Genomic DNA, 21,155 nt, shown 5'->3' with positions numbered 1-21,155 from the left:
GGAAAAAGCCCCAGGCTCCAGAGAACCATGAAGGCTAATTGAAGCTGCATGAACAGCTCATTAGATTCTCCACAGCTGGCGTATTGATTGGAGTATAGTGCAAGCATCATGATGCATGACACGATAATATTGTGCCTCCATTGATTGCTCTTTGATCAGCTGTATGAACCGGCTCCTTCTTCTTTTTTTACCCTTTATGGGCTGCTACGGGATATACTGCGTACACTTGTAGAACTGTGTAAGACATGTGTAAGAATGTTTAAAATACAACGCTTAAAATTGGCAAAATAGTAAAAGAAAAAACAAAAAAATGGAATGACAGTGTAGAGGCTTATTTCATGTTGATAGGAAACACTGTAGAACCTAAAAGACAGTAAGTTATGAAATCCATAAAACAATCTACATTATAGCTTTCATCAGTTTGATGCAGCATCAAGCCTTTTCTGTTCCTGCCTTTTGTACCTTTGACCATATCCTCCTACTCAACTGTCTGTGTTAAGGCTCTTCTTAATGATTTATACCAAGAACTGCACAAAACTGACTTAATTGTAAAGTTAAAACAGTCTAGGCTATGTAATTGTGTCCTGGTCAAAAGTCCACCCATCCTTGCCTTTAATAGATTTTCCCGTGTGTGTGTGTGTGTGAGAGAGAACAGTGTGGTCTACCCCTGACCATGTTAGCCCAGCGTTGGCCTGACATTATCCACAAGGTTTACTTTAGTTTGGTCTCTGCTGCAACTGATTCTTTGGAGAGCGGTCATGTTATTGTCTCTTCTAAGATCCTCTACTACTCTCTCTAGTTGGTACCAGCTGGTGACCATCATGCTGAGCACACATCTGTGTTCAAACCTGAGCCTTGGAACTGGAACTGAGGAACAGCTCTTATTTTCCTGTGTCCAGCTGATGCTGGAGGGACCTGGCCACATTGTTGTAATGCAGCAGAAAAATGCATTTAAAATTAAAAATGAAATGAAGTTTAATTGTGATTCCGAAACCCAACCTGAGCAGTGTGTTACCAAAAATGCAGTCCACTGCTCCTTTGTGTCCAGTGTTAATGGGGTGTCTCACAGATGGCTTTAATGCAGAGAGTAATGTGGTAGTCAATGACAAATGAGGCCATGAAGAACACAGCTATGTTTTGCAAATTGTCTCACCTTTTCATCTGGTGTATTATTTTATTGTAGCGTTGAACTTGTGAGATGAACTCTCAAGACAGTTGCTCCACCAGGAGTCTGCTGGGTATACCCGCCTTCACAGCTGGGACATGCAGCCTTTTTTTTTTTTTTTTTTCAAATCCCAGCCGTCATGTTATTCTGCAGAGTGTCAAAGTCTCTTTAAAGCTTCACTGTGTAACTAATCTCAATGCTGCAATCCCATCCACAGGAAACCCAGGATCAACTCCCAGCTGGTTGCCCAGCAGGCGGCTCAGCAGTACTCGATGCCTCCACCACCGAAGAAGGAGCGGAGGGAGAGGAGTGAGCGCCCAGAGAAGGAGCGTCCAGATGGAGAAGGAGAGCGAGCCAACGGTGTAGGACGCCCCGATGTCGAGCGCCCCGATGTCGAGCGCCCTGACATCGAGCGCCCAGAGGGAGTGCGGTCAGAAGCAGACCCCCCTGAGAAAGACAAAATCGAGAAAGAACTGCCAATCAAAGACAAACCTGACGGAGAGAAGGAGATCAGCCCAGCCATCACAAAGAAGCCCAGCAGCAAAAAGACCCGGTCAGTGGGAAGGAGGCTCAGAATAATAAAAAGACTTTGCATTTAGTTGCTCTTGAGTCATCTCACATAATCATCGTTAATCATTCATAAATGAGGTCACAATCGTAATTAATTCTGATTAATCCACAGCCACTCTGTGGTTAATCACATTTTTAAAAATGTGTCTGTGATAGCCACAGGTTGAAATCTTTATGTTTCTTAATCATTAATCAGATAGTTCTGTTTGAACTCAACATTTTTGGACTGTTAAGTTTCATATAAACCATAAAATTTTAGTTTCAACTTTGGCTTACAACTTGTTTATAAGTACATCTCAGGCTGGAAGACTGAGGTCAGATCTACTCTCCGCTTTTTTCCCCTTATTTGGTCTTTGTCTTTGTACAAATATTATATTCTTGAAATCAGTGACTATTTTAAAACAGAATCCTGACAAATTATGTGCATTTGCACTAAAAACATTGTGTATGTACAGTATATTGTTAAAGTATTTTGAACTAAAAGACAACAGTCTTTTTGGCTGTCACAATCACTTCTTTCTGGGTCATGATTGCACTTTAAACTTGTTGACATCTGTACTATCACTCAAATACTTCACCTGTGTCAATGTGTACTCTTGGAGTTCTCCTCACTAATATGTGTGTCAACGTGTGTCTTCTCTTGCAGACCAAAGTCAGAAAACCATCAGAGCCCCCCTAGTGACAAACACAGCATACAGTCTGGCAAATCGGTGACCAAGACCAACAACAAGAACTCTCACATTTCCAGGTGTGTAGCCTCAGCCATGGCAGGTGTGTGTGTGTGTGTGTGTGTGTGAGGCAGAACACACATCGCCTCTGTTCAGAGAGAGTCAGTCAGCACCAAGTTGGTAGGAAATCTCAAATGATTCACAAACGATCTGTACTGTGAACACCCACTCTCACTTTTCTTTACACTTGTTCTGACTGTTCATGTGTCACCCCGTGAATTGAGCAATTTCGTTGAACCACCCCCGGGTTGCTGGCAGAGACTCTCTGTTGTTGTTTCTCAAACACACTAATAGTCATATTGTGGTTGGCAGTTTTACCGTTAAGATTTTTTTTTTCTAACTGGAGTTTCATGATGTTTGGATATGACGATTCTGACGACTTACTCTAACTATTTCATACTGGAATAGGCCGTGTACCTGAGGTTTTTTGACCGTGGTGAAAACAGTACTTTCCAAGTCTAGTCTGTGGTAATTTTTTTCAGTTGTGACATTAACAGGTGTGCAGTGATAGCAGGAAGAAAACAAATGACGCAGCTGTGTTACATACTCATTTATGTCTTTCTGCCTTACTTTTAAACTAAAAAAAAACCATGTCTCTAGAACAAAATTACTTTTCAAATCAAAAGCTTAGGGAGTCGCTCATTAAAAAACCGTTTTACCACAAAAAAAAAGCCTTCACATCCGCTACAGTTTGCATATATTTTTTTAAGTTAAGCACCAGTTAGTTTTGCATGTAAAACCAGATTTCTTGAAGTTGTGTGTCACACATTTATTAGTTTTTGGTTAACCTCAATCTTATTTTTGTTAATTTAATCAGAGTTTTTGGTTAACTTTAAACTTTAACTTTATTTTTTGTATATCTTCACTCTCATGATGTTTCTATCTCTTTCTATCTATGTTTGTTTTGACCCAGATTTAATTACACTGCTTTCTCTCTTTTTACAAAATATCCATCATATTATAGTTTTTCTCAGAATTTTAAGAAATCTCAAAGTCACACTGAGAATCAATTTTCTGTGTTTTAAAAAGTATTTTTTGCAACTTTAATTGACACTTTTATGAAAACCCAGCTGTGACATTTCTGTATACAGAAAATACAAATTTTTTTTGGGTGATCATAATGATTTATTTGGGGTGTTTTTGTCTTTCTCCATCCACAGACCAAAACTGAAGAACATTGACAGAAGCACCGCCCAGCAGTTGGCCATCACTGTGGGAAACGTGACAGTTATCATAACAGACTTTAAGGAGAAGACCCGATCTTCCTCCACTTCCTCGTCCACCATCACGTCCAGTGCGGGCTCCGAACAGCAGCACCAGAGCTCTGGCTCAGAGAGCATGGACAAGGGCTCGTCACGCGCCTCCACGCCTAAAGGAGATCTCTCCGTGGGGCACGACGAGTCGTTCTGAAGGTCTTGCCTATTGTTTTTTTTTGTCACCTCCTTGTCCTGTCCTGACCTTGCTCCAGTTCCAGACCCCCGCCCGTTCCCTCTCACATGTTTTTGGACACTATGGATCCCTCTAAGGGAGAGACTTTTTCACCCTGCCCACTGCTGCCCTGCCTCCATTCCGTGAGCCGCCCCTGGATGCTGAGAGGATCAGTGTGAATAAAACAGCCTTTCTTGGAGGAACCTACCTTGCACCGTTGGCACAGAAGAGGAGAGTTTGGGCTGCAAAGAGTAAACGCCCCCCCTCCCCTTCCACCTCATCTCAACCTCACCCTGCGGTAGCTTCCAGACACTTGTATGTATTGTTTTATATTTGTATGTGGATGTGAGGCCAAGTCAACCTTTTTCTTTTTCTAAAGAGGAATTCTTCCCTGGGCACAATATCCACCGGCATATTAATAACTTTAAACTATTATTATACAATTATTTATTACCTGTTGCACCTGTATACTTTGGTCTTCTTCTTCTTTATGTTGAAGCTTTGCTGCGTAGCTCTGCCCATTGGTTGTTTGTTCAGTGTTTTTACTACAGTTTGAAAATGAAAGGACAAGACTCGAGGCACAGACAATGTTTTTTTTGTTTTGTTTTTTTTCTCTTTTACACATATTGGTGCTAGATACACTGTGAAGCGGATTAGCAGATCTGGAATTGCCCATTCAGCTAATGTGACAAAGTGCTGGTGAATTGAATTCACTATCTGTCTCACTCTCAACACTGGCGCGTGGACCTCCGTGGGGTCCGCAGGCTCCTCCTGTACTGGTCAGTGAGCATCAGAAGAAGAATCTCATGGCAGAGCTTTCAGCTCCTCTGTCAATCATTTACAATACTATAGCAGAATCTCTATCCTCTCTCTCCCTAACTGCACAGTATAGGCGGTTGTGTTAAACACTAAAAAAGCTGGTGATATTTTCTGCATTCCATTCCTAAAATGTTGAGTTTGTGGCTTCGGCTGAAGGTAGAGCTCTTATCATGTGAGCTGAGCTTCTCTTTTGTTTGTTTGTTTGTTTTGTTTTGTTGTGACTGAAGGATGGTAACATACAGTTACATATGGTGAAACCATATTCGAACTGTAAAGAGAATCTCAACTTTTTGTGTCGAGGCATTTGTGAATCTTTTTTTTTTTATTTTGTTTTTATTTTCCCATTTCCTTTCGCTGTGGCCCTGAAGACGATTATTTCAATCTTCAATCACCCTCCCAACCTGAGTTCCCCACAATCTAAGTGCAAGGATGTGTACAAGTTGCAAAGAGTGACAATTCAATTGACCATTTTTTAAATTATTTTTTAAGACTCCTGCCATTGAAGGTAAAAAAAGAAAGCGTATCAAATGGAACGAAACTGCTCTTTTCAATTGTTTTGAACAGATAGATTTATTTAAAAGGGTTTTAATTCACCCAAGCCCATACCAGACCAACTTAAAATTTCCTCTTCTTCTGTATGAATTGTATAAAGAATAAATGTGTATATGATATCTTAGTTTTATTTATTGAAGGACCAAAGGAATTTCATGACGTGATGCATAGACAGATGAATAACAATTTGAAAATGCAAATATCTTATGTGTGAGATGAATAACAGTTTAAATAAAGACTAATATAATCCATGTAAATGGTGTTCTTATTGTCCACTCATGGTCTCTGTGCTCGGCTGGATCTGGACAGAGAGTTGTCAGAGCTCCACCCGGTCCCCACTTTTGAATGTGGTACAAAGAAGCGGGCCAGGTGAGAGGAGGTCCAGGTTTTCTAAGGCTTAACCTTGGTCTTAGAAAACCTGCTTTTGACTTTGCTGCTCCGCATCAGTCCAATCCAGTCCAGTTCAGTTCAGTCCAGCTGCCCCACTGACCTTAGGCTAAGCCTCCCTGGAGCAGAGCAAAAACCAGGTTAGGCGAGGTTACAGTGTCCAGGGTGAGATCCACCTGTGTTCTGTAAGAAGATGTTCACTTCCAGGAAATGACGTGTTCAAAGCCTTTGTTCTGTTCTTCCGAAGCTTATTGTTATCTTGTAATTATGTACATTACTGCATACAAATATGTAATCAGTGTTGAAAGTGAGGAGAAGTGTTGTGAATAAGGGACCGGTGGGAGTGCCGGAGGGGATGCGAGGGAGGGTGACGGGGCGGCGACGTGTTCAGTCTGATTTTTACTAAGAATTCAAACCTGCTTTGTAATGCAACCTGTTAGAAAATGGGCCCAAGAAGCCATCTTTGTTCACCTGCCTTATCTGCAACCATTCACTGACTGAGTACTGCAACAGAAAGGATTCATGGGTAAATTATTATTGAGCAATGGCCATTTGCTGGGAATATGAATTTTGCTTGTAAATAGAATTTTAAAAGTGTAAAAGCAAACACTATGAATGATAGCATTGGAGCTGAAGTCTTTTTTGTTTCTTGTTTCCTTTTCCGCGCAAGCAGTTCTGTTCTTGTGTGCGACCAGTAACCTTAATTTACTGTGTAAAGATGGTTACATTTTTTAGCTTTGTTTGTCACAGACCCAAATATTAAATGCTTGTTTTAAATGACTGTATAATCTTAACCGTGAATTTCCATTTAAGTGTATTATACAAACTCATTTCCTTCTATAACAATGTCTTGTACAATGCTTTTAAAGTAAATGCTCTGTTTTAAAAAATGAAAAACAAAAAAAAGTTGTAGAGACAGTACAATAATCCATTTTTTTTTTGTTTAATCCAGTTTTGTTTTTTTCTCCTTTTGTTTGTTTTTTGTTTATGTTAACTTATAGCTGATGTGTCATTGTTTCCCCTTGTGAAATGGTCACATTCTGTTCCTGGTGTACGCAGCATTTTCAGCAGATCAAAGCTCCATGTCTTAGCTTCTAATGTTGAAATAATACATGTTTCTGGCATGTGCACGACTTTGCGCTAATAGGCTAACCTGATCATTTCCCTCTGCTTCAAATAGAAATGTCTATTTATGAATTTTGCTTGTAGTTTTTCACAAATAAAATTGTTAATGTTATCTACGTCCTGGTGGTTCTGTCTTCTCCAGTTTTTGAAGTATTTTAATACATTTTGCTTTTTGCTTGTACTGACATTACTGATATTTTAAGCACCAGTTGCTTGGTGAAACACACAAACAAAAAGTTTTCCCACAATGTGTGTAAATACCAACTTTTTTTTTAAAGCGTGTGTGCCAGTCTGCCCACGTCTCAATTAAGGTAATCAACCCTTGGTTTTTGACAGCCCTAGAATAAAAATAATAAAAAAGGAATTAAATAAATATATGCAGCAACAGAAGCACAATAATGTATGACAGAGAGATTAGCTGACAAGTTAAACGTTACTGTCAAGACAGATGTAATTCATGAAGTAGAACTAAGCTCTGAATAGCTGTCAAATGTCAATTAGCACACGACTGATACTCAGCAGGCTCTGCTCCAGCTTTGCTCCGACTCTTCCGCTCTTAACAGTTCCCCAAGAGCGACTGCCTTTCACAAATAAAACTATTAATTGTGAAACTACATGAGCTGAACACTAATTTGTCTGGGACCAATCCGCACACTGTTACACCTTTAATTTAAACACATTTTTGCAGTGCAAAACAAATGCCTTAGTGTAATTGGAAAAGTTGTCAGATTCACAACAACCAGTTTTAATTACTCAGCTTATTTATATCTTGACGATATCAAGTCATCAGCAACCCTTTACATTGGGGGTGCTGCAGGGGTAGTGACTTGGCCAAGTTTTTATAACCAATTCATGGGCCACTATAGATTGTAAAATGTTAAGGTTTGGTAAGAACAAAAAACAATTTAGAGGGTTGTCAAAGGAGGCTGACAAATCTTCACATGCACTATTACTACAGCACGATGAAAAAAGAAAGTCTTAACTATGTGACTCAGTAGTTACAGGTAATATTTGAAGATGGAAAAAAGTGCAGTTGACCTCATAGATTTTACATGATGACAATGGTTGACAGTTTTCATGTTTTTTTTCACAGTTTGTGGATTCTACAGAATGTCATCTCTGCAGACAGGAAGTGTTTCAGTGTGTGTGTGTGTGTGTGTGGAGTTGGCAGACTGTATTGATTGAGTTGTTTTGGAGAGACTGCCTGTGTCTGGAGGAGACGTAGCCTCCACAGTGCAGGAACACATGAGGAGAGGGAGCCCTCATACTGACAACAGCTTTCAGTCATGTCACTCCACCCCCTGCCCCCTCCCCAGGGGCTGGTTAGCAGCCCACTAATGCACCACCTAAGAGCTGCAACAGATGAGTATTACAGTCCTTTGTCGTCATGAAAAACCACACACACATGAAAGTATAACTGAGAAGAATAGTTTGTGTTTCAGATTCACTTCAGTGACTATTCCTTCCCCGTCTCTTTATACACTAGGCTCATATGGTAATGATGGTTAGACACAGTCCCATAGGTTTAGGACTGCTGCAGTAACTCTTCCCTGAACACAGTCCTACGCTGCATCGAGAATGTCTCACTGTAGAGATGAGAGATGCCACCAAACCTATTGCCCTGCTCACCTGAGATTCACTGAAAAACAATGATAATGTTTCCTGCGGTCTGATTTGTCAGTGTTTCTGGGGGAAAAGTAAGGAACCGGGTTAAGATTAGGTCAATGTCCTATGAGAAAAAAACTGTTGGTGTTTGATTCATGGGTTAAAATAGTGGTTTACAAAATTGGGAGCGGGACCCCCTTGCTGACATAGAATTATTGTTGGTCCAGCAGGTGAAATATATTTAGTTTTAATATTTTATTATTTTTTGCCACAGTGGGAAACGATTACAGGTGCGTTATTGTAGTTCCCCTTTCCAGTCAAAATGTCAGTAATTTTTTTATGTAGTGTTCGGTTAATATGTCTGTATGAAGGGAGACTCCGATCAATACAATGGGGGCACTGCAGAAAAAGTTTTGGAATCAGAGGGTTAAATGCAGAAGAAAACTCGTGAGATATGAAAAAACAGGTGTGTTTTCAGTTGCTCTTGGCAGATAGAAAGATAAAGGTATAGATAATCAGGTACATTCAGACTATCTTCCATTCAGTGTACACAATCTTAAACATCTCTGTCTTCCATCTCATTTGAAACCTGTTTTGAACTTAAAAGTTAAGTTAAAAAAAGAATTATTGCAATGTTTAGATTAATACACAATTATATAATTCGCGGCCTGTCAAAACACTGCTGCATTAATCATTAAAATGCCTTCTGTCCGGAATTGCAGCTATAGCAAGGCAGCTAAAGTTGTGATGCTGTAACCAGAGTCCAGTCGTGCGTTCATCCTCAGATCATTTATTTAATGTGGTGAAATAAAATCCAGCAGACTGAACATTTATGCTGCTGTAATGCTGTATAAATATTAAATATACTGTATACTGTAATAATACCCAATAACTGTGGTTGCCTGAGTTTCCAGCCACTAGTGAAAACATTAAGAAGCACTTACTCTGGTCCCACTGGTGTTAGAAGGCAAATTAAGTCTTTTAACTGTGAATTAATGAGTCGTCTCATTGCTTGTGAGTCTGATTCTCTTCATCTCATAGTAAATAATGGTCACGGTCAGTCAGTATGACTGGATAAATAATGGTCACGGTCAGTCAGTATGGCTGGAGTTGACTGGGTTGTTCACTTCCATTTTGTTTGTGAATGAAGCTCCTGGTTAACAATCAAACATTGCGTCATTCACAAAATATCACTACAAGTGCTCTGCAACATGAAATTGTTTCATTTGAGATGATTTGCAGTCTGTAATAAAGAAATGTTTTTGCTTAAGATCTGATTATTTATTTTAATCTCAACCTGTTTGAATCTAATCTAATCTAATCTAATCTAATCTAATCTAATCTAATCTAATCTAATCTAATCTAATCTAATCTAATCTAATCTAATCTAATCTAATCTAATCTAATCTAATCTAATCTAATCTAATCTAATCTAATCTAATCTAATCTAATCTAATCTAATCTAATCTAATCTAATCTAATCTAATCTAATCTAATCTAATCTAATCTAATCTAATCTAATCTAATCTGACTACCACATTGTGATATAAAACATGTATCTTTCTTAAGGGGACTTATTCGGCTAAATCAAACCAAAGTTGGCATCTGTGACGTTGCATAATGCCGTTTCTCTGTAAGGTATGTTTTAGCCTGGCAGTGTTGAAGCAGAGCTGAGGACTGCTTTTCTCTTTCTGCCTTATTCCGATGAAAAACATCACCATAATCTTACACTTCCAGCTGGACTTCCACCCATATGGGCATCTTCCACTCATGTCGAACCCTCTTTTAGGGCGTCACAAACAGGTCCACATGTTGGGGAAGTGCTGTGAGTGTGCAGATAAGAAACCACACACTTTTATGTGAAAAGAAAATCAATAGGCCTGATGAAATGTGTGAGCCATATTTCCTCTTAAACCACAAAGCTCTGTGATGTTCAGAGGCCTGACTCAAATAAGGAAGTGCTGTGGAGACAGCATGCATTAAAAAAGCTGGGTCGTTTTACTGTGATTGTGCTGAGTGCTACAGAGTTTTTGTCCTGTCTCAGTCATGGGTTATAATTTTATTAACAAAAAGTTCTTGTCTAAAAAGACTGAAATCGAGTTTTTTTTACATATAAAAATATATAAATATAAATATTTTTTATTTTTTAACACATCATATCAGAAATATATCAGAAACAATACGCAGTATTCATCATTCGTTCTCGTTCTCAGGTTTTCCCCTGATTGCATGACTTTCCAATCACGTATGTCTGAGGTTTTTGTTTTTTAGCCAATCATATTTCAGCCTCATGTGTTGCCAGGTTGAAAGGAACCAGCCCTAAAGTGTTTTGGCCGGAAGCCTAATATGAATGGCAATGAGAAAGGTTCTTTAACCAATCATATTTTGAGCTGGCCCGCAGTTACGTTGGCGATTTGAGTTATTTGATTGGATGGTCAAAGAACATACAGTCTTGAATGTAGCAAACTGCATGTAGCAACTAGCTCGCTAGAAAATAAGCTTTTGAAAAAGCTTTTGTCGCGCTGACATTTTCAGTCTGAAGTGAATTAAAACTTATGCGACAGGACAGACCTGACTTTCATCATAGATGTTGATAGAAAGACACTTGTTAGAACGGCATCTCTGTGATGCACTGTACAACAGAGTAATTGAATTAATCTTATGGAAAGGGATGGTACAGCTAATCAAAGGTTTTGGTGAGTAAAAAACGTTTTTTTTAATATTACTGTAATTGTTGTTGTTATTTTGATGCTTTTTGGTGTACGTTATGTCGCAGCTGTGGCTGAATTGTGCTTCGTGGATTTGTTGCTTTAGTTATGGCTATATGAGCTCGTGGTCCGTGGGTCAGTTGGTACGAGTTCTCAGCAGGCGCAATAAAATAATAATAATTTGCTCAAATTAAAGAGGATCTTTTTTATTGTTTCGTCATCTAAAAATAATCAGGCAAATTAGAAAAAATAATGTATCCTTTAGATCTGATTTATTTTGAAAAGTTACGAAACGTCAATGTTTCATTATCGATTATTTAACAACTGGCCTGGCTAGTACAGACTGACCAGTTCTTGGTGCAAACAGGTTAGGGACTGCCACTGGTTTTGTATATTGGATCACATCATGCTTTATAAATTCAATTAATTTTTTTCTCAAACCCTTGAAAGTCTGTTTGTTTTAAACTGTAATAGTGACCAACCAAGTAAAACCAGAGTGAGTGAGAGCAGGCTTGGATGAGGTAATGACCCTTAGCACTGTGTTAATGAGCAATTACTGACTCAACTGCATTTTCCAATTACTGACTGCAGTGTGTGCATTCAGTAAATCTTCCTCATTTTTAACATAAATCAACGCTGCTCCTGGGGGCAAAGGGTAGGATGTGCTTTTTAACAAAGGTGGAAATATCCCCAAGGAGTTTGAGTCGACCTATTATATTACATGACAATATAAAAGTGTCTGTGACACTTCCGGGTGTGCAACATGAGAGGCAGGTGTTCGGTGACTTTTTTTTTTTTGTCTCTTGCACAACTGAAAAGCATACATCAGGATAAAAAGCCACTGCAAATAGTCTTGACAGAGAGCTATAATTCCTCTTTTTTTTAAAGAATTGAAATGAAATGGTGATGCAGTCATTACAGTTAAAATCATAGTGTCACAAATGATGACCTGGCATGTTTTCTAGGTTTGTGTAGTTAGTAGGGCTGTGAATTGTAACTTATTATTACTGGATTGGATTTGGATCAAAGGAAATGTACAACAATTTCTTGTGTGAGAAGAAGTAAAAAATACTTATTTAATCCTCACATCACTTTTTGTTTTCTACTCTGTGTTCACTACTGATCTTGTGAATTACCCACAAGCCCCCTAGGGCTATTCCTTCTGTTTACTCGGGGTGTTATTGTGTTTGACTTTGCCCCTCAGCTCTGTTGTGTATGTTTGAGTGTCTTGTTGTAGTTTTTGTTCAAACCCTTCAGTGATTTGACCCCACTGCCCTCCCTCCCTTCCATTTTAAAGTGAGGATAAAGGCAGTAAACAGAACTCCTGTTATATCTTATTTAAAAAGGACAGTGTTTTGAACGTTGACTGTAAGATCCTGGAACCAAAGTCCGGGGCAGTGTTAGTACACACAGAAGAGCAGGAGCCTGTTCCTATAAAAAGCATTTTTAAATCCTCACTTAACCTTTACAGCTGTAAACAATGGGAGGAACCACTTATTCCGTGCCCATCAATCAATGTGATATCGACCTCCACTTTCAGATGGAGAATTTGTTGGGCAGCGGGTGCGGCTGACCCTCTTTGGATTGTCTGTTCAATTCCGAGATGTCTGTTTACAGCCAGATGTCTGACTAAAGATCACAGCATTGTGTTTTCCTTGAAGTGATCATCATAAAGATGTCTCCAAGTAGGGGGCTGTGCTACATGCAGTTGACTGCTTCAGCTTAGGAAATGTAACCAAGGATATCAGAATGTTTGAGTCGATACAATACCAAATACTTTTTTGGTATACCAATACTGATATCAACACTTGCAATTTTTTCCATCTATTAATTATTATCAACATGTTATGAGAGTTATTGATAGTCAAGGAATACTCATGTGAGTATCGATATATTGATACCACAGTATCAATACCACCAACATGATTTAGGAATGAAAATGAAAACGAGCACATAGCCCAGTGGTACCTGACATGACCCCCAGGCTGCGCACATCTGTTGGAGCGCCTCGACACCTGTCATGATAATTCACATTATGAGTGGGCCTCTCTCAGCCTTGAGAGTCATTACAAGGACGTTATTAAATATTGATGCCCGGGTTGGAAACTGAAACACCGCGTGATGTTTTCTGAGCCAGATGTGAGCGTAAACGACAGCCGATCATTTTGTTTCATTTATACCAAGCAAAATCGAACACTAAGATACGTAACTGTGCTTCTACACAGAGCATGACAGAAGTTTTCTCTGTGAGGCGCTCATGTGATATCTTGGTTGTTTTTTATCATGTATGTTTTAACCAAAGACAAGGTCAAAAAGTCAAAAGTTACACCACACTGGCAGTTCTTTTGTTTCTGCTGGAAACAAACAGGAATCTAACTGGAACTCAAAGTTGTCATACTTGTTCTACCAATTTACTTAGACTTTAACTCCAACATTTTCTCTGTACCAGCTTGCAGGCTCTACATCAAAGCGACACACCTTTTAACCTAAAAAAAAGGTTTGTACGTGTTCACCCTACTTCCACAATTCTGCACTTGTACACACAAGTACTTAGTTAATTTAATTTCTTGATAAAATGATAAAATTCTCTCTTTGGTGATGAAGGTTGCAGACCTTGAGTTTTACCCTGAGTTTAGGCCTCTATATTTATTGGTTCCTTCTTTGACATTCATTGGCGATGTGACTCCCAGCAGCATTGCTGCTGTGACTCAATGTGATGGATTTGTAACGTAAAGAACGCCATGTTTTTGGTAGAGAAAATGTGGATGTTTTATTACTTGTTATCAGCAAGAAAGGTTCCATAAAATCACAAATTTTCTTCAATAAAGATTTTCTGGACAGAGAGACTTGTGTACACTCTCTCGTCTTAAACACATTTACATTGGCTTCCCTCTGACTGCAGATCAAATCTCACAATAAAAGCACAATGACAAAGGATTTATTTAGCAGCAGCACCAGAGCTCATAAATTGAAACAGTAAATCTCTGTTGAAGAACTTTACTGCTTCTTTCCTCCATCTGTCTGTGGAGGATTTTTTTTCCTTCTTATGAAGCTGCCACAAATTCTGTAGTGTTGTTTTTCTGCCAAAAAAAAAATCATTGGATCTCTCAAAATACTCGTCATTAAATCTCCTTTGCTTGGATTTGCCGAAGGGCTTTTGGCTTTTTGTTATAATCTGCAGCTCTTCAAGATGATACAAAATAATGAGGATGATTTTATAACCACAGGCCCGTAACTGTGAGTGTGTGCAAGGAGACGGTGAACTACTATTGCATGCTGAATGTGTTTATGTAGGTTGTCTACATAATCAGCACAGTTAGGGCTGCTGTTAACAGGCCTGGCAGCACCGTAAATTATGGATGAACCTCGGAGCTTTGAGAGTCTTGTAAAGCAGCTTCAGCTGGAGGTCAGGAGCTGAGCCTCTCATATCTGTCCCAGCTGGCCCTCAGGGCCTGCTCGCTGTGTTCTGACACCGTTTACACATCATACTCAGATCAGGAATCCATTAAACATGACTGCTGCAGGTCCAAGCTGGGTTGGAGTAAGCTTGTTTTCAGTTATTATTTTATTTAATCCTCGTCAAGAATAAATGGAGGTGATTATAATTGTCCACAAATAAACTTCTGCATCTGAGCTGCTGACAGAGTTACTGCTCCTCGGTGCTTCCAGTCTCCTCCTGACTGCTTCAAGGGGGGTGTACATTAGTTCATCATTTAGGCTAATTACTGTAGAACAAATGGTTCTCTGCTGCCTGTCAGCGTGCGGCGTGTAATCATCTGACCTACTCACTGAACTCCATGTTTTTTGAAGCATGTGAACTGTATAATATTCACCCTGCTTAATTATTAATGGGGCCAAACAGCGCGGGTTGTGCAAACCATTTAATCTGTTACTTCACAGCTTGGAGAGATTTCGTTTGCATAATTTAATGTGAAGTAATGCAACATGTTAGAGAAAAATAAAGTAACGGAATAGCAAAACAGGGCTCAGCTTATTATGGGCCACACAGTGTATTTAACCTGGCCTGTACACAGGGATGAAACAGCCAACCATCACTTTGGCATGTATATGGGCCACATGAAAATGACATGTATTGATATGTGATTGATATTGATATGATTGATATCCACCCATATCACACTGCACCGCCACTGGAAGGTACCAACCGCCCTACCCGGGATTCGATCTTGCCCAGGAGGTGAACCCTGGGGTTCCACACCAGTGAAAGAGACACTGCCTCTGGGCCAAAGTGCCACTTTGATGAAAACCAAATGGGAATTCTTACATTAGACTTACAAAATATTTTTTTAAATTAAACAGTAGTTTGCAAAGTTGGTTCTTTGCCAACAAACAACTAAAGCACGTGTTTTGGGATTGTATTGGAAGTTTGCTTGATTCTTCTATTAATGCTCTCCCAGATATTTCAAATTGCAGACAGATCTGAACTGCTGCACAATTTCACTGCAGATTTTATACTTGCTCTTTATACTTTTTTAATTTACAGACATCCTCACGTTTAGCACAAGCCAGTGAGTTCTGAACTGATAACTTAAGCACACTAAGCACACTACCAGAAACTGATTTGTCTAGTATCTCTCTGTCCTTGCTCAGCCTGCTCTGCTATCACACCCTGTCTGCTTTATGGGACTGTCTTAGACGGCTCAACACAGACGGCTAATATTCCACAATAAACTTGAGTAACTGAAAAGTAAAGCTGAGCATTGCTTTGCACTCTGTTAACATTCTTCTGCTGCCCCTCCCCCAGCTCAGTGCTGTGTAGAAACAGCTCCTCCAAAGTAGACACTCTGAATTTTAATAGGGTGCAGGGTCAATTTGCATGGAGCCGTGTAATGCTGTTGCAAAAATGAATGTGTTAGCGGACCGTATAGTAATCGACGTGGTCAGTCAGTTGGTGAGGTGGAGGATGAAAGTGGTAGCTTAACATCATTTTAAGTAAATTCCATTTAATTTTAGTGCTTCTATCTTTCCACGTCTGGCTCTTTTTTTTTTATCTAAGGTTCTTGAGTCCAGAGCAAAGTTTTCTCAGGATTCAATGAAAGATGTTATGGCTTGTTCAGATTTCTACATTCTTTTCTTCAGCTTCGTTTACACTCGTGCTAGGGTTTAAAACGTTTATAGTTGTGCTAAAATACACCTGCTGTACACATGACGATGAAGATATACATTATTGGCGTGGCATATTTTGCTACACACAATGGAATTCCTTTGCATTAACCCATCCATGAAACAAGATCAGTGGGCTGCTCCCGCCTGCGCCTGGGAAGTGGGGGATTTGGTCGTGGTTGCTGAGCACATCTGTTTTAAGACCTTCTGAAACCCCGAGAACTTGAGTTTTTCAGTGCTAAAGATGTGATTTTTAATGCACATCATGTACGAATTCTCTGTCATCTACCACATTGGTTCCCAAAGACTGGGTCGCGACCCTCAGGTGGGTTGCAAGAGGGGTTTTTTTGGGAGTCATTTTGCATCATGTTTCTATCGACTTGGGTGTGTGTCTTTTAAAATATGGGTCCCCAGAATAAAGGTTTGGGAAACACTGATCTACCAGAGGCTGAGGGTGACTTTGTGGTCCTGTTTTATCTTATTTCTTATCATGTCAACAATTTCACCAGTGTGGGATCAATTAGGTTCAATCTAATCCAGTCTAATCTAATTTAATCTTTTGTCTTCTTGAAGAATAATCAGTAGTAAACAGTCCATTGTTGCCACTGTTTATTGTTGTTTTTTCATTTGTAATTGACACAGTTGGTAATTAATTTTTTATTCCTTTTTCTATCTGTGGTTGTGTTTTCATATACGGCCTATCAGACTGACTATCAGCAGTTGATTAGCATTGAAGTTAAACCTTGAAATGTCAGGTCATGTGACTGATGGCACAGACCTGACATTTCTGTAATAAGACAGGAGTAAGACACAAGTTTCTGAAAGCAAATTGCTTTCATTCAAATATTGAAAATGAACATTATTATTGTGTCTATTTTACCCATTTAGTGTCATCTGGATTATGAACAAATTGTTTGAAAATCCTTCATTTCACAGAGTCAAGTATGAAAGATTACTTGCGTTCAAAGAAGCCGCTTTGAACGTCTAGTGTTTGACTGACTTGGACACAGGCCAACATCCTAAATAAGAGAACCATGGAGCTTCAGGCAGAATTGGAATTCAAATATCACAGGGAAAAAAAGTAGTCCACTCTGCAGTCCAAGTCTTATTCGTCTTCTTCCAACAGTGGAGTTACTGCTGTCAATATGCATTTGCAGCACTTGTGCAGCTGCACTGAGGTCTGTGTAGATCAAACTCCAGCACCGCTGCTACAAGTAAAACTGTGATTACAATTTGACAGCCCTAAGATGAATGCATCATTGCATAAGTTAACCTTGGGTTGAAATGTGTAATATTACATGGTTAATAATTGGTAGTTTTTCAGTATCTTCACCTGTTCATGGCCTGTGAAGTTCTTCATGCAACTGAAATTCATGCTTGTTCTGAAGCTTCTCTCAGGTCAGCAGAGAAAAGCAGCCGGAACCTTCACTGTTGCAGCTGCAGTGATCCAAACAGTGACTGATAATCAAGAGGACGCATGAGAAGTCGCGCAACAGACATGTGCAGTGATGCAGCTGCAACAATAAATCCACACGTGAGTGACTGGAATGCGCTGCCGTGATTGAAAAACGCTGGAGTAAGTGCCTGGTTTTTGCACGATGGCTGGTACAATAGCAGTGAAAGCCTTTTCCTTTGCAACAGCGAGCGTAATGAGATAGGGAGAGTGGAGACGGAGAGCACAGCGTGCATCTGTGAGCTCCGGTCTTATTTTAGGCTCGGCTGAGAGTGGATGTCTGTGTGGATCCATGGGTGGGGGTGGTAGACAGCGGCGTATAGGATGTAACAATGCTGCTAAAGATGTCACTACAGTACAGGAGCTGTGAGCAGTGCCAACCTGAGCAACCCGCTGCCAACTGGCCCTGCATCCACTGTCTGTTCTACAGCACCCACAGAGCATCAGTGGTGCTCCTCACAACCAGCAACTGGTGCATCATTTACCGTCTCGCTCTGACTTGCCAACATTTTACTGTATGTGACACACTTGTCTCTCTGTAAGTAGATTTGTGGAGGAGGACAAATATTTCTGTGTAAAAAAATAATTTTTGCAGCTTGTCTTATGTTTGCAGCTGTCATCAGTCACAGTTTGTGGGTGACTGAGGATCAGCTGAGGATTTACAGGTAATGGAAAAAAAGATCAGACTGCTCTCCCTACATCTCTCCGGCTGCACTGCACCGCAACAACCCAAGTCGTGATGAAGTGCAGTGGGTCTTTGTTGGCTTAAAGATATAGAAATTGCTTCTGCTCCTCTCCTACAGTACATTCTGATATTTCATCAGCGCTGGAATGCACCTCCTTTCTCTGGAATTAATGGCCAGGATTTCTATGAATGTGAAAGCAGGCTGCTGCTGCTGCTGCTGCTGCTGCTGCTGCTGCTGCTGCTGCGGCGGCGGCGCTGTTCGCCACTTCAGCTGCTCCACGCTGCTGCTGTGGAAACAGAGCAGGAGAGAGGCAGCGGCAGCTGTCTGGCTCTTCAATCAACAATCAGAACCACCCTGTTAGTTTAGACTTACTGGATCAGGTTTCCACATCCTGAGCTTCCTAAATTTCTTCCATTACATTCATTTCTTTTTTTTTTTGGCCAGTCAAATCAATAGGTTGTTATTTGTCAGTGTGTGATTCCTTGTGGAAATGCTGCTTCTGAAGATGCTTGGCTACATCCAGGCGCGGTTCAAGATCTTTTTAATAGAAAGTTCATGCACTTTAGGAACAATGTTTTTTAGAGCTTAAAGGCAAAGGCTTGGCATTATCTACAATTAAAATTCTACTAGAGGATTCTCCTCTGTCAACAAGAACCTGCTGAGTTTAATCCCTAGGTGGGTTTACAGAAACGACAAATCTTTTTTCATCCTTTTGAACTCCGTCTTTAAAGTTCAAGTAAACTTTGTCTCAAGATACCAAAAGAATTTAGTCATGGATGGGCTTTACAATCAGATGTGGGCTACAATATCAAAACTGAACAGACGAGTCTGCGGGCTCTAAATATCCTCAAACTGTCCTAGTTGTATTATTTTTACATCATATCGTTTTCCCTAAAGACAGTTTTTCTTGCTACTTGATTCTCTGTCTCTACTCTGTTGTTCTGATGTCATAATTAATATTCATTCTTTTTTTAATTCTTCCTACAAGTGATTACTTGTGTTAGGTTTAAAAGGGCAGCCTGACCTGAGCCCTGCTGGAAGACAAAGTGCCTGCAGTAATGCCGGCTCTGTGTCGGGGTCTCCTTGTACTTCCCAGGGGTGGTCACCTGAACCTTCTTCAAAGTGAGTCGCCTCATGGATATCTCTGCTCGGCACCAGAGGCACTGCTCAGTATGGAGCGGCGTCAGCTGGACAGACGTGCCCGTGTATCTGAGAGACATTTTCCTGCCCGCCATGAGCTTCTTTGGTCTCATTCCTAGTCTGTGAGCATACAGGAAGTGAAGGTTGAACATGGGTCAAAAGTAAACCAGGAGCTTAATGGCTTTCCTTGACTCTGATTTCGACCTTTAAGCTGAGTGCTGCTCTCTTGTTTTCCTGCAGAGTTTGACCTAATGTCCTCGTTGATGGTTGATGAATGATTCGAATGCAGACTAGAAATCTTAGTGAGGACTACTTGAGGAGTATAACCTTCAGAGTAAATAATCCTGTCCACCACACAGCTGTCACTTGTTGAAATATGAGTTAAAAACTACATTAACTTATATTGACATCTTATTAAGTGTAATGACCCGGTGCAGCCTTGGTTTGGTAGCAAGAAGTCAGCTACAAGAAAAAGGGTCAGTGATATGTTGTGCTTTTACGAAGTAGGCAAAGGTCTCACCTTGTGTTGTGTTTAGTTAAACATGATGATTCTTTACTCGCAGGCATTTAAGAAAGACAGACATGAAGATTCATTTTATTTTTCTTATCAGGATTTTTATTTTCAGTTCTGCTGAAGCATTTTGGATGAGCCATGAAACATCTTCAAACAAGATGGTCCAGTTGACTTCTATTTAATGGCATAAAATGACTTGGATTACTGAGGACACAGGATCAATGATAGAAGTAAGAAGGGTGCTAATTTTGTAATTAGTAGAAAACCTAAAGCTTGTAATCACCATGAAAGATATGAAACAGTTTGTGACATTAAATTACTTCTCTGACATAAACCTTCTTATATTTCCAAGCATCCAACACTGGGCGGACACAGACTCTGTCCTTCAGAAGATCTTCCATCCAGTCGTTCATGCTACCCCAGCAACAGGGTAGGACCTACATGTAAGATCTGTTAAACCTTCTGTCGTTCAAGGGAAGAAACCATAAAAGGTTTCTTTGCTCATCTTAAATTGGATTTTATTGATATCGTTTAACGGTGTTAAATAATTTGATTAAAGGAGTGATAGATCAATCTACACATCTGAAAGTTTTGCACACCAGGACCGTGACATTGTATTTTAGTCAGACACCTGCACTTCATGTAGCTTGTGTTGAAGGGAACTGCACTTGACAACAAAGGGAGTGACTGTGGTTAATCAGTGGACCTTTGAACTGTATGGAGCGGAAACTGCTGCTGTTGGTGGCCCCCTTCTGACTTTGTCTCTCTTCTGACTGGGTTGTGTGTTGTTGCTCAATTTGGTGCAGTGCGTGTTGCTCTTAAAGTGCCATTTTTGGTGCTGATGTTGTTGTGTGTGCGGGCTTTGTGCTATATTGTCTTTGTGAACTAAAATGAATGTCCATTTATAAATCTTTAGAAAAAAAAACTAGCTCTGCGTTCTGACAGCTGTCAGAGATCTAGAGCAGTTTTATATTGGGATCAGCATCTGAAAGATGATAAACTGTTATGACCCAGTTCACTGTGAGAAGAATTGCTACAGGACAAATTTATGCCTCATACAGTATATTGCTTCACATTACGATGGAAAGGTAAATGCACATCTGTTTTACTGACATCTGCACGGTTTAAATCCAGAACAATCTGGATTTATT

The 21,155-nt window shown here is 39.9% G+C and overlaps 2 protein-coding genes across 7 annotated transcripts in view; both read left to right on the top strand.

Annotated features, from left to right (window-relative positions):
- rybpb (RING1 and YY1 binding protein b) overlaps positions 1-6,890 on the top strand; it is a 19,129-nt gene extending 12,239 nt beyond the window's left edge. Inside the window, exons 3-5 of the mRNA XM_008320445.2 lie at positions 1,383-1,718; positions 2,382-2,483; positions 3,624-6,890. Of these exons, the coding sequence (XP_008318667.1) occupies positions 1,383-1,718; positions 2,382-2,483; positions 3,624-3,873 (688 nt within the window). The 3' untranslated portion in view covers positions 3,874-6,890. The remainder of the gene's footprint in view (positions 1-1,382; positions 1,719-2,381; positions 2,484-3,623) is intronic.
- A 3,934-nt stretch (positions 6,891-10,824) lies between these two features.
- Positions 10,825-21,155, top strand: part of prok2 (prokineticin 2) — a 22,451-nt gene continuing 12,120 nt past the window's right edge. For 3 of the 6 annotated variants that reach the window (XM_025060447.1, XM_025060445.1, XM_025060441.1), the window contains exons 1-3: positions 10,825-11,075; positions 17,600-20,234; positions 20,357-20,434. The gene's annotated coding sequence lies outside the window, so the exon portion shown is untranslated. Of the gene's footprint in view, positions 11,076-17,599; positions 20,235-20,356; positions 20,448-21,155 lie in introns of all 6 variants that reach the window. The other 3 variants (XM_025060442.1, XM_025060443.1, XM_025060444.1) reach the window with 3 other exon arrangements.

Source organism: Cynoglossus semilaevis, chromosome 11 (assembly GCF_000523025.1).
Source record: "Cynoglossus semilaevis isolate Cse_v1.0 chromosome 11, Cse_v1.0, whole genome shotgun sequence".
Classification (NCBI taxonomy): domain Eukaryota; kingdom Metazoa; phylum Chordata; class Actinopteri; order Pleuronectiformes; family Cynoglossidae; genus Cynoglossus; species Cynoglossus semilaevis.
The sequence above is the reverse complement of the archived record's forward strand: the minus strand, read 5'-3'. Positions and strand labels throughout refer to the sequence as shown.